Raw genomic sequence first — 13,230 nt, 5'->3', positions numbered from 1 at the left:
TCCTGGAAAATATGAAAAAGAATACTTATATAATGGATTTAAAAAACATATACACAAGAATATCAGATAATAAATACCAAGAAATTAAACTAAAGAAGTTACAAACTTAATTTATACGTAATGACTATCTTAAATTGAAATTAAATACATGGCATAAACGATACTGGAAAAACAGATATAATACAAAATACAAACTAGGCAAAAAATATAAAACCTTCCCGTATATAAAAAAACATTTTTCGAGAGCTGTAATAAGATCCTTAAAAAAGATAATATCAGTTTGGCACCATGTTTGACCAACAAAATATCACATAACATTTATAACAACATTAATAAACAACATAACAATAAAAACAATCGTAAAAATGTAGGAACAGTTTATAGCATGGAATGTAACTGTTATAATTCAAAAACTTATATTAACGAAATAGGTCATTTATTAGAAACAAGAATAAAAGAACACGAGGCTGCTATTCGACTTAGACATAACACTTCCCTGTGGTATAATCACATAATAAATAATAATTGTCAAATCAATAGAAACAATATAAAATTTTACATTTAGAAAAAGACCCTTAAAAAGAAAATTTAAAGAGCATATAGAAATAAAAAAAAACCCAAAAGAAAATTTAGTTAATATTTCAGAAAGTGTGTTAATTTATCCTCAACGGTATAAATTAATAGAGGGCGCCTCCACGCATTGAATATTGTAATAAAAACGAAGTCTAATTGTTGTACGAGATTGTTTATATTAAACACTTACACGGTATTCTGTTTGAATACACTGATACCATCCACTCGAAATGTAAAAAATCAAATATAATATATAATTACTGGATAAATGTAAGTTTTTTGGAATATCTCAAATGAATGTGTTTTATACTGTTAAAATGTATAAAGTTATTATGAAATGTTTTAAACCACAATAATTTATATTTTTATAATATAGTGGATTGTTATATATACCTATAGAAGATAAAGATAAAAATATAGAAATAGAATTTTTAATGTGCGCTCTTATGTAAGTGTTCGTAATGTAGAAATCTTTTTACATGAAATTTAAATAATGTTGTGTCCTTAATTACAATTTGTATATAAAATTTTTTTGAACAGCACTGAAGAGGGGTTGGAAACTTAAATCAATCTGAAATGCATTTGTAGTTCAATTTCTGAAATAAAGCCATAGTTTTCTGACCAGAAAGCTGTGAGATTGTCTATCAAGAAAATTTTTTTCATGCGTAGAAATTGAATAAACAGCTACCATACTGTATTAAAGATTGGGTATAATTTTGTCTGACAAAGATAAGCAACTGTAGTGTTTTGCTTTATTCTTAAATCAGTTATTCATTTTTATCACAGAAAATTTTTTTATGGATGATAAAATTAAAGTTAAACTAAAAATATTTGTTATTAATCAAAAACTTATTCTAAAGTCATGTTTGCTCAGTTGAGTACCAAGCAATTTTTTCCCAGACACATGTTGAAGTTCTGAGCAGTTACAGTATCAAGGTACCACCATATCACACTTTACTTGCTTTTTTAGCTTGATTATATATTTTACAGTATATCAAAAATTTGTATGGATAAATTCTGGAGTCTTTTGAAAATAACTGTTTGATTTCTAAAACTGTACTCAAAGTAATGAGATAAATTATATATCTTTAGAGACAGTATCATGTGCAAACACATTTCCTACCAAACTGTAATGATCCATTGTACATAAGTGCTAAACAATTTAAAATAAGACTGACTGATATAATTTGAATTTCTTTTTAGTATTAAGATTAACCAAATCTGATTTTCCTTTCAGATATTCAATATTTTTTCTCTATTCTCAATCCTTGTATTTCTAATTTCTGATCTAGTTTTCTTAATATGTTGTATAGCAGATTTGTTGGCACAAACTATAACTAATCTTGACTGTTCCTAACAATCATTATAACACCCTCAGCTTTAAAAGTTATAATTTCTCTCTTTATGAAATTTTCTTAGAAAAACATTTTATATGTTCACTTAGTATATCAAAAATGTAATCACTTTAAAATGACTGAATTAGCATACAAATAACTTTAGACAAATTTAAAACGTTTGATATTTGTAATGTCTGATACACTAAACTCTGATGTCTGTTTGATACATTAATGCAAGAAATAATTCCTGTATCTCTCTGAATGAGAAAATATTTAAAATAAACATGTATAATATATGTATGTATGATTCTGTAACTATTAATCTCATATATCAAATGTAACATCAATATTTATATTATAATATTGTATAGATGCCAACAACCTTGAACAAAGATTGTTGGCATCTACACAATACACTACTACTACTACTTTTATTGCCCTGTTCAGTTCCAGTGAGACAATAACTTTGAAATATTGTGAATGTAAATTTATGGAAGTTCATTAATCATTAAAAACTATTTAAAAGTAATGAAAAATTAAAAAATGTGATCGACATAATATAAAAATATTAATGCAGTTTAATAAAAATGAAACTACTTTAAACGAAAACTTATCGTGAAAGGCGGCATTTCTAAAATATAAAATCTCGACAATCATCCGTCACTTAAAACAATTTTGGTATTATACATACTGTTTATACCTTCTGCGAACCGATTTAAATCGGCAAGAAGAACAAACGCGAGTCTCCATCGTCAACTCATTTTCTTTTATTCCATACTGATCGCAGTTGGACTTCGTCAATGGCCGAGACTGTCCAAAGTTTTCGAGTTCGATCTTGCAGACCGCACAAGGATGTACACCGCCAGTTTCGGCTAAAAATAAACTTTAATTTATAAAGCAAACTTTTTGGTTTAAAAAAATTTACATTAACTCACTCAACATGCAAATTTATTCAAAAAAAATTGTATTCTTCTTCTATACACCATCTATATCATTATAATCAACAAATACATGACTAGTTCATCAAATAATTAGTATTTTATCATATTTCAATGTTAGGACACTTTCAATATATATTTTAAAACATAACATAATAGTTTTGTCCAATAAATTTATTTATAATATAGGAATTGGTTGTGTTGACATATAACCAATTCCTACATTATAAATAAATTTTGTAAATTAATATAATCAGTTATAAAAAAACTATTTTAACAGCTGAATTAAAAACTGAAAATTAATATTGAAAATTTAATTTTAGGCTCAACTCTTGCAATATGTATTATACAATAAAACTATGATCACATCTCCAGATATAGTTCAAAGTGAAATTTCTACTTATCTAAAACCACTCTCTTTTTTCTATTTCTATATATTTATATATATATATATATATTTTTATTACTACAGGTATCATTCATACAATGCAGTTTTGTTCTAACACAGTTCAAGAATTTAGGAAATCCTACATACAAAATTTTGTAATTTTAAGTGCAAATTCCTTTATTCAATATTTTTTTTTATTTAATGTGCATTATATCAAATTTGCCCATGGATTTTAGAATACTGAAATTTTCGATATATTTTGTGCTTTTCATCAGGTTTAATGAAAACTGATAGTGCAATTTTTTCTTCCTTGACTTAGCTCTCCTGTCAATCAGGTATTGCTGTCTTTGCTTTCAGACTTTAGCCTTTAAGACTGTCACTGTGTTTTGTTTTTATAGATTTAATCTTTGTATTTAGTAAAGTTTAAATAAACATTTTTAGGTAAGTGTTATTAACACTTTTTAACAAATTAAAAAAATTCCTATTATCATATCAAAATACCTATTTTTTAGTAGTGAAATGCACTATTTTTTCATAACTTCAAACAGAAATAATAAATACTTTATTGAGTGACAAGCAGTAGATAATAAAATAAGACAAAAGATTCAGTTAAAAGGTAGTTGCTATGCATGCCAAAACTCTGTAAAGAAGGAAAAACATCAGTTATTTGTTACTGATAACTAAATAAATATCACAAGTATGAAATATTAGTTAACATAACTCTGTTGTTGATGTATGAATTAACTTTTCAACTAAGATCATCTAAGATATAAAAATATGAAATAAGCTATTTACCTAAAAATATTGCATATCTATTACAAAATTCAAAGAACCACAATAAACTTAAGGAAATTTCTTTGGCTTTTACTAGAAATCATCTGTTCTTGCCTTCATCTAATGATATTTTTTTTCTAGTACAATGTAGTGGTTGTCAAATAATGAAATTTTAACAATTCAAACATGGGTAATTTGAGACTGTGCAAACTCGATGTTTTGCAAATGTAAAAATAAGGAATACGTACCACCGATTTCATTTGGAAGTTCATTATCGTCACTTAATTCATCACCGCCTTCATCTCCTTTGTCTTTTTCTTGTTCAAGAGTTTTCTTTTTACTAATAACGGAATGAAATTAAAACAATTACAAAAAAAATTTAATTTTTCACTCAAAATTTTAGTTCTCTTATAAAAAATTAGAAAATTTTCTAATTTTCTGTAAGATTTTGATGAAAATTCCAACATAAATGTATCAATTCACTATCTATAATGAATATATTAAAATCATAGAACAACATACAATTTTTAATATTTTACAGAAAAAAATTCTTTTAAAAATTTCATATTCAGTAAGACCCCACTTAATGCTGCCCCGATTAACGCCGATTTGATAAAACGCAATCTGCTCGAAGCCTTAAAAAAGCTCAAGATTTACACTGATTCAAATTATTGTGGCATTTCATTGATTCATATGTAATACGATTATTCCCGAACACAAACCAATCGGCAAAAGGAAGCAATTCGTCATAGCACTGCACTTTCCTGAAATCTATGTTTGTTTTGTGCAATTTTGGAAAATACAAGTAATATCATGGATGCCATAGGCAATATCGACTTTGCTTGGCAAGAATTAACTGATAAATGCATGAATGGAATGTGAAAGAAGTTATGGCTGAAGGTATCCAAGAATTCTCAATGAGAAGAGCCTATCGATATATCGTTAAGTTGACCAAATTGTCAACCTAATTGATACAGCAGGACTAGAAGATAGACGAGCAGGATATTGAGGAGTTACTGCAGGTTTCTGGTGACAATATTCAAGAACTGGCAGAACATATAGGAATGGAAAATAGAGGTTCTGAAAATGAAGAACCCAAAAAATCTTGCTACAGATTTCCTTAATAAAAGTTTGGTAATGATAACTGAAATTGTTGATCAAATCGTAGCGAATGATCCAGATTTTGAAAAAAGTGCAAAAGCAAGACGAGGCATTTTGGATGTGATCTTCCGCTACCGACATTTGCTTAAGGAAAGAAAAAAAAGCCACAAATGAAACTATGCAACTTTATCGCAAAAAACAAGAATTTCAGAAGCTTCATCACAAAAATGAACTTTACATTTCTGTGTGTGTATGTTTGTGTTATTTAACATATTTCATTATGCAAATTAATATAACAACAACTTAAAATTAAAGAAAAATCTGTTTATTTTTGGTCCCGTGTTCCCCTTTCCCTATGTACTCTATGTTAAAATGACCTCGTTTAACACTTTCGTTTAGCACTTTGTCGTCTATGAACATATCCCACGTTAAGTGGGGTCTTACTGTATAATGCAATATTAACATTTTTCTAAACATATGAGGTTTTGGCAAATTGCTATTTCTCTTATGATGATAAATAATAAATATGATATCAATCTAAAACAATTCAATTTCATGTTCAAATCAGAAATAAATAAAAATGGGATGGTGGGGTGGCAAGAGACAGAGTTCCAACGTGCCCGAAGCAGACCATCCTAAAAAAATTCCGGAATTCTTCTACCTGCCCAAAACAAACATCCCTAAAAAATTCCCAGAATCCTTTAACCAGTCCAAAATCAACTGCATGTTCCCTAAAGCAATAGGCCGACATCATAACCATCTCGGTTATCTAGCCAGCTACATTCAAACATTAGAACAGTTTGTATTTATAACAGCATTAGTCTTAGTGCTTTCAGTTAAAAAATAAATATATTTAACTATATAAATTTGGATGTCGTAAGTTAAATTTATTTTCATAACTCAATATTTTGCATTTTATTGTTAATTTAATTTTTATTGTAAATTATCAACTTTTATTTTACCTTGTGTCTGCTCCAGTTTCACCATTTTCAATATTGTTTCTTACTTCAGATTTGGAATTAGCATTGTCGTCATTCTGGTTTTTTGTACTGTCAGAATTTATATTTCCATTTGTAGTTATACAGGTAATCGACGATGACAAATTAGTAACATTGACGTTGCTAGTAGTGGTACTGACAGATTCGACAGTTGACATCGTCGACGCAGATGTGGTGGTTACTGTAACACTAGTTGTTGTAGTTATAATAGTAGATATAGGTTTTGCTTCTTCTTGTTGTCTAGTTGTTATACCAGTCTATTATTTTCATAAAAAAAGAGGAAAAAATAAATAAGAGGTTATGCATACTTATAGAAAATATGTTTATGTACAGCAGTAATACACTACTAAACATGTAAACAACTCAGATAAGTAGACCATCTTTAACACTTACCGTGCTATAAACATAATATTACGTTTTCCGCATTCCTTTGCAAAAAACGAAAAATGTATTATTACATTTCTTGACATATCCTGTAATTTCTAGCTTTAAAACGTAACAAAATGTTTTCAGCAATGAAAATACGATTTTTTTTGTGTATTTTAGTGTGTCTGTTAATAAATAGTGTGCACTATTTATTCAGAAATTTGAAATATAAATGATTTTGTTCAACCACAATCATCGTCTGATTTGGAGTTTCCTTTCCATATTTTGCAAGTGAATATTGAGTCATTTTATGTTTTATATATGAGTTAAGTTTAGATATGGTGCATTAACGTACTAACTAATAATTATTCGAATTCATTAATAAAAAATCAACAAATATAGTGCCGATTATATTGATTTATCTGACAAAAATGTCGCAATTATGATTTAGGCCTAACTGTGATAAAAAAAATACAAAAAAGCCACGTAACTTCATTATTATTTTAAACCTGTATAGTTTATATGATATTACATAATTTGTATACTTTTTACATATTATCAATACAAAAGTCGAATTCCTATATTTCTGATAGTGCTAATGCCATCTTATGTACATTTGCCGAATAGACTCAATTACAAAAAACAGCCAGTCATAAAAATGTCTACTAATAATATTGATACAGTACATCGTTATTATGAATAAATTCATCGATTCATACATAAAAATATGAATTTTAAAGCTATATTGCAGTTTTAAATTTTTTTCATTGTATCTTTATCTCTAAAACAGGTCCAAATAACATTAAAGCCTAATATGTAAAAATAAAGCTCACACACATAAAAATTGAGTATTGTACAGATAAATATTTCCATTATCAGAAACTGTTTTTACTTTTTACCTAGCTTTAGTCAATCAATTTTATTTTCAGTAGAAATTACTGTAAAATCGTTTAAATCAGTCAGCATATAGGTAAAGTCAACTGGACCAGCACAGTAAGTGTTAAAACTGAGTTTTTATATATATTTTATTGTTCACTTAAAAAATTTAAATACCTGATTATGATGTGCTTGAGACTGTGGTTTTACTAATGTTCTGGTCCTTTTCCTTACATTATGCTTCCTTAGCATCTGTTTGTAATTTTCACTCTTTTTTGTTAAATAGTAGTACTGAACACAATCAGCCACACTCTGAAAATAATATTTCTGTATCAAAATCCATAAATACTAACTTTAGTTTTTAAATAAATTTAAATAAAAATATCAAAAAATTATATCATATAGAAATGTGTAATAAAGAAATAAAAATGTAAAGATGATTAAATAAATGTATAAAATTTTAAATACTAAATTATCTAAAGTTACATATTTGGTTGTACTTTAATTCTATATGAAACTGAAATGTTGTCATTATCTAGAAATGATTTTATATTTACAATAAATTCAAAAAATTATTCATTATTACATTTTCTATCCAAAATTTAAACATTTGTCATCAGAAACATAATTTGACTTTCAAAAATATTCAGTTTCTCGAAAGTAAATTTATTGAAACTAACGATTCAATACATAACAACTGTGAAGATTGGGATCTTTATATTGTGGACTTTAACATCTTTATATAATTTTAATCAAAATATTTAACTACATTTATACAAAAACGGAACGAAGGAGACCGAAAAGGGATAGTTTAACGGGAAATCAACTGGTAAAACTTTCTGATAAGATCGGTTTAAACTCGATTCCCATGAGTTCAGTTCTTTGTTAAGACGAGTAAAATTTCTGTGTCACGACTACGTCACCCATCACTTAATTGGTCCAAGGAGATCGTCTCTTCTGACGAAATCAAGGAAGGGCTTGCAAAACCCCTCTCCATATAAAAAGGACATACGATGAGTAAGGATGTAGAAGTTGTCGCTTGATGTGTGTATGTGTGTTCCCGTGCAGATCTACCTATCGTTGTTGAGCTCCTCATCCGTTCCCTCCTCCTATTGTCAAAATCTACAATTGGACCGATCCATCTATAACGATTCGAGATACTATATCATCTATTAGTTCATTGACGTTCGCCAATAGGATCATCATATATCTTAAGGTATTTATCCTACCTGCAATAATCTGTAAGCTCTCTCTCTCTAATCTGTGTAGAATTGACGATCGCGACTCTTCGAAATAGAAATAGTTATCATTCTAATGAATGAGTCATGTATCCTATAAATCTCTAAGTAAAGTAATTGTACTGTACCTAACCAGAACATGGCTAAATAAACGGGTATTATTTATTTATAAAAATTTCTCCGAGTGCATTTCTTCCGCCATTCTCTCCGTTCACTCCATTCTGGGTCTAACCCATACGTAACCGCTTGCGCGAATTTACGATCTCTGTATCGGTCTAAGGATACGGTGGTGTCATCCCGACACGGTATCGAAGAGATACCGGCCCTACGGTCACACAACTATTTACTATTTGCATAGGCAATACGAAAATAAATGATTTAAGAATAATAATTTTAAAATTATTTCAAAAAGATATCAATAATAAATCATTGCTGTTATAACCAAAGTTACACTCCATAATAGCAATGCAATTATACTAATGTATGTTTCTAATGAAGTAGACATCGTAAAAATACAGACCAGTGCTTTCGAACAAGTTAAAGCAATTTTAAGTATTCAAGAGAATGAAAACATTTCAGAAGTAGAACAACTCAGATTATTATTAATCACTGAGATACAGATATTTTGTTATATGCTTGGAAATGGTTAACAAGAAAAAAGAATAAAAATTTTTGATTCCTTATATTTAATATTTTGTTGTCTAGATTTAATATAAAATTTAAGAGATACATAGAAAGCACTACTGCAGATCTTGACTGCCTATTATCAAATTTTATAGCATATTTTCCATTTTATTTCTACGATTTTTTAAAAAGATTGTATGTTTGCTTGTTGATTTGAAAACTGAAGATGGATGAAAAAGATCCAAAAGTTCATAGTCTGTATTTCTACAATGTTTACTCCATTAAAAGCAGATATTAGTGTAACTGTTTGCTATTATTTTCAAATATATTAAAATTTATTCTATAAGCCACATAATAGAATAATTCAAATAATTTATCAAGTAAATCAGCAGCAGTTTAAGATTAATTTTTTTTTTTTGTAAGTTTATAGAATATGATTCAAGTTAATTACTACTTCATTCTGTCTATGAATGCATTCTAAATACTAAATTTAAATTCATCATTTGTATGTTTTATGACAGTTTTTCAGAATATACTTATTAAGCTGACTATTACACCAAATTCCAAAATAAATTAAAAATTGTGTGAACTTTTTAAGGTACAGTAACTCACTTAGATAATCTATTGTAAAATCTTAGCCAAATATTTCTCTGCACTGCAAGAAAACTGAATAATTTGCAATTAATTAAATAAATTAATAAATATTTTTTTACTTAGAAATTTTATATACCAAATTTTGTAATAAATTAAGACATAAGACTAGAGAAAGAACTACAATAGTAATAAAAATTTAACTATATTCATTGTAACTTTCTTATTAGTGCAAGGTCTACTAAGCTGCTACCTACTTTTAATAACTTATAATTACTGGTATGCAAAACTGCATATGTTCCTTTTTTTAAATGTATAAAATGTGTATGTAGCTTAAAATAATGTTAAATTTAATAAAATAATAACATTCAACATAGAATCCCTAAAAGTACTTTTAAAACATTTGCTTATACATAATATAGATCAATATTTAATATGTACAAGACTGTATAAGTGGAGAGCACTTTGAACTAAAAGGTATATTGCCTGCCATTTTAATATAAAATAATGTATGCTTTTAATAATGTTCAAAAATATATTAATAAATTTCATTACTTTTCTCTCAAGGTAAGTTGCTATCAGACCGAAATTCTTCGAATGTTGTAAATATTTTTCACGGAAAATTTCTTTTTCCTGATCGGTCCATATATTTAGCATCTGTCTTTCTTTATATTCTGCCATTGGATCTTCCACTAGACCATTTCTATTTATAAACTGAAGTCTTTGCTGTTTTGAGTCTAACAGAATAGGTGGAATAACGGCATAACTCCTCATCTTTTTATCTTCCATCTAAAAATTAAAATTTTAAAATACTAAATTAATCATTTTTATACATTATTCTAAACTAATGTCTAGTGTTTGTATATTATGAATTATTTTAGTTTCACTTAATTACAAATTTCTAAAAGTATCACTATTTAAAATTTATCCAAACTTGTATTTTGGATAAATTGTATTTTTATGCAAATGCAATCACCTATATATCAGTATATGAGCAAATAATAACAAAATTAGCTTAAATGCTTAGTATTTTTGATCATCTTTGGGGCAGCGGAAAAAATAATTTTCTTTTCGTCTACCGAAGATGATCCATTAAAGAAACTGGAAATGTTAGGCATTTAAACTACTTTTATATTATTATTATTATTATTTATAAAACACAGGGCCGGATTATCGAATAGGCAAAGTAGACAAATATCTAGGGCCCGGAATTCGGAGGGGCCCGGCTTCATTGCAGAAGATTTCTCTGTTTCAAAACGAGTTAAAAATTATTTAAGAAATTAGATAGGACAGAAAAGGCTGTCTTTAACAATTCCTACTAAGCTCCGCTCGACTAGTCATTATCTAAAAAAAAGAAAAAAAGGTCAACAGCCACCCGTGCGTCAGAAGTAATGTGCGCCACGAGAGCCCATTGTTTAGGAGCAACTTATTTAAATGGGGCCCCAATTTAAATTTTGTCTAGGGCCCGCTAGAGGCTTAATCCGGCGCTGATAAAACATATATATTAATTAAGAAGAAACAATTAAGTAACAGCCTCAAGCCAAGAAAAAGTGAATATAACTTTTTAATATTCTCAAACTAAACTAAATAAAATAATCAGATTATTTACAGTAACATTTCATAAAAATTTAATTAAATACAGCCTATACATAAATATTTTTTAAACATATAACCTTAAACTAAAAAATTAACTAATTAATTCATCTAACGTACACCTTAAGTTTTGTTAAAAGTTAAACCAATAAAAGTTCCATTCTTGTTCGCATCACTAAAAATTTAAATGGACATAAATTCTTACTTCTTGTTCTTGTAATCCATCCATAATTTCTTCTAATTCAGCATCGCTTCTTATTCTTTGACCGACACGAGAAAATCTCTCTTTATCTTCCCTTTGCTTTTTAAGTTCTGGAAATTGTTTTTCAAAAAATTCTCTGACTTTAGCTTCTTTTGCCCTAGAAGAAAATATATTTACATAAAGGTAAAATACAATATTAAGAATTTCATCCTGGAAAAATTATATATATATAATTTAATTTTTTCCCCAGAATATATATATATATATATATAACATATTGTTTATACATGTATATATATTAACAAAAATTATTAATAAAATTAATCAAAACACTATTTTGAAACAAAAATTTCTGAATTTCATTTTCTACAATACCTTCTATTGGCATTATTTTCCTTCTTTTCAATTTTCTTAAGCCATACTTGCATAAATTGACTGTAGGTGTCAGTTAAGTAATTTTCCTAAAAAAAAGTTATATAAATAAATAAATATTCTGTAAGTCTCAAATGTAAAAAAATCAATTATGGTGCAGTTACTTGTAAGCGTAAGAATCTACAATCGAACAAAGTATTGGGAATGCATTTCATAATTCTAGATAAAATCTTTCATTTATATTACGAGGCAGGGGAAAAAAATACAAATAAAAATGTAAAAAATTTATTGAAATATTACTAGTGTTTTAAACATAAATGAATTTAAATGTTTTGAAAACTTAAAAATCACTATTTGATAATAAGTTATTGAACCTCCGTTTACAAAGAATTATCTTAGATTTTTCTTATCTTATTTATAAAATTTTATCTTCATTACCGTAATGGCATCTAAGTTTATAGTAATAATCCAAACAAAAATCTTTTAATAATCTGCTTAGTGAATATTATGAAACAAAATTTTAGAATATTTTCAGATAATTCAGATATTTACATATTTGTACAATTCTCCAAAGATCACATACAAATCTTATTATACAGAAGTTATACAAAACATTAAACATCTGTAAATATAATTAAAGAAATACATAAAGTGGAAACATAATTTGTTAAAATAGCATTAAACATGGTTTAATTTATTGACTTATAAAAGAACAAATTGATAAAAAAGTAAAGTGAAAACACAAATGAAAAAACAATATAAATTATTTTTATTAATTCCTTATTTGTGATAATGGATTAATAATTAATTGAAAAAAGTAATTTAAATAATTAATATAACTGAGAAAGTGTAACAATATTTCTTTCAAACAATACAAATAAAAATTAATAGATATTTACTACAACAGAGTGAACGAAACGATATTAAAACAATTTCAGATAAAAATACCTTGATATAACTCAAGACTATCATGAATAAATCTTTCAATCAACCAGATATAATAAAACCTCAATTTAATAAATTAATATGAAAAAGATCAATTGACCGACGTGACGCGCCAATACCTTACGGGCTACACGGCCAATAGTCGTACGTCCATTATATACGAGTCTGGCCCGTAATTAGTGCCGAACGTCGATTACCCGGATACTCGGATATCCGGGTATCGACTATAAAGCTATTATTAGGAAATCGGGTATGCATACCCACGGATATCTTTTAAAATGTCGTATAGGGAAAAAAAATGAAACAGGCAAAAT

General features: G+C 27.4%; 1 protein-coding gene across 1 annotated transcript in view; it reads right to left on the bottom strand.

Moving 5' to 3' along the window:
• Smr (Smrter) overlaps positions 1-13,230 on the bottom strand; it is a 101,502-nt gene that overhangs the window by 15,496 nt on the left and 72,776 nt on the right. Inside the window, 7 exon segments of the mRNA XM_067269039.1 lie at positions 2,611-2,782; positions 4,259-4,350; positions 6,074-6,366; positions 7,529-7,663; positions 10,360-10,593; positions 11,603-11,756; positions 11,975-12,060. Of these exon segments, the coding sequence (XP_067125140.1) occupies positions 2,611-2,782; positions 4,259-4,350; positions 6,074-6,366; positions 7,529-7,663; positions 10,360-10,593; positions 11,603-11,756; positions 11,975-12,060 (1,166 nt within the window).

Source organism: Centruroides vittatus, unplaced genomic scaffold, assembly GCF_030686945.1.
Source record: "Centruroides vittatus isolate TY-2023 unplaced genomic scaffold, ASM3068694v2 contig_345, whole genome shotgun sequence".
NCBI classification, from domain to species: domain Eukaryota; kingdom Metazoa; phylum Arthropoda; class Arachnida; order Scorpiones; family Buthidae; genus Centruroides; species Centruroides vittatus.
This window is presented reverse-complemented; position numbering and strand designations above follow the sequence as displayed.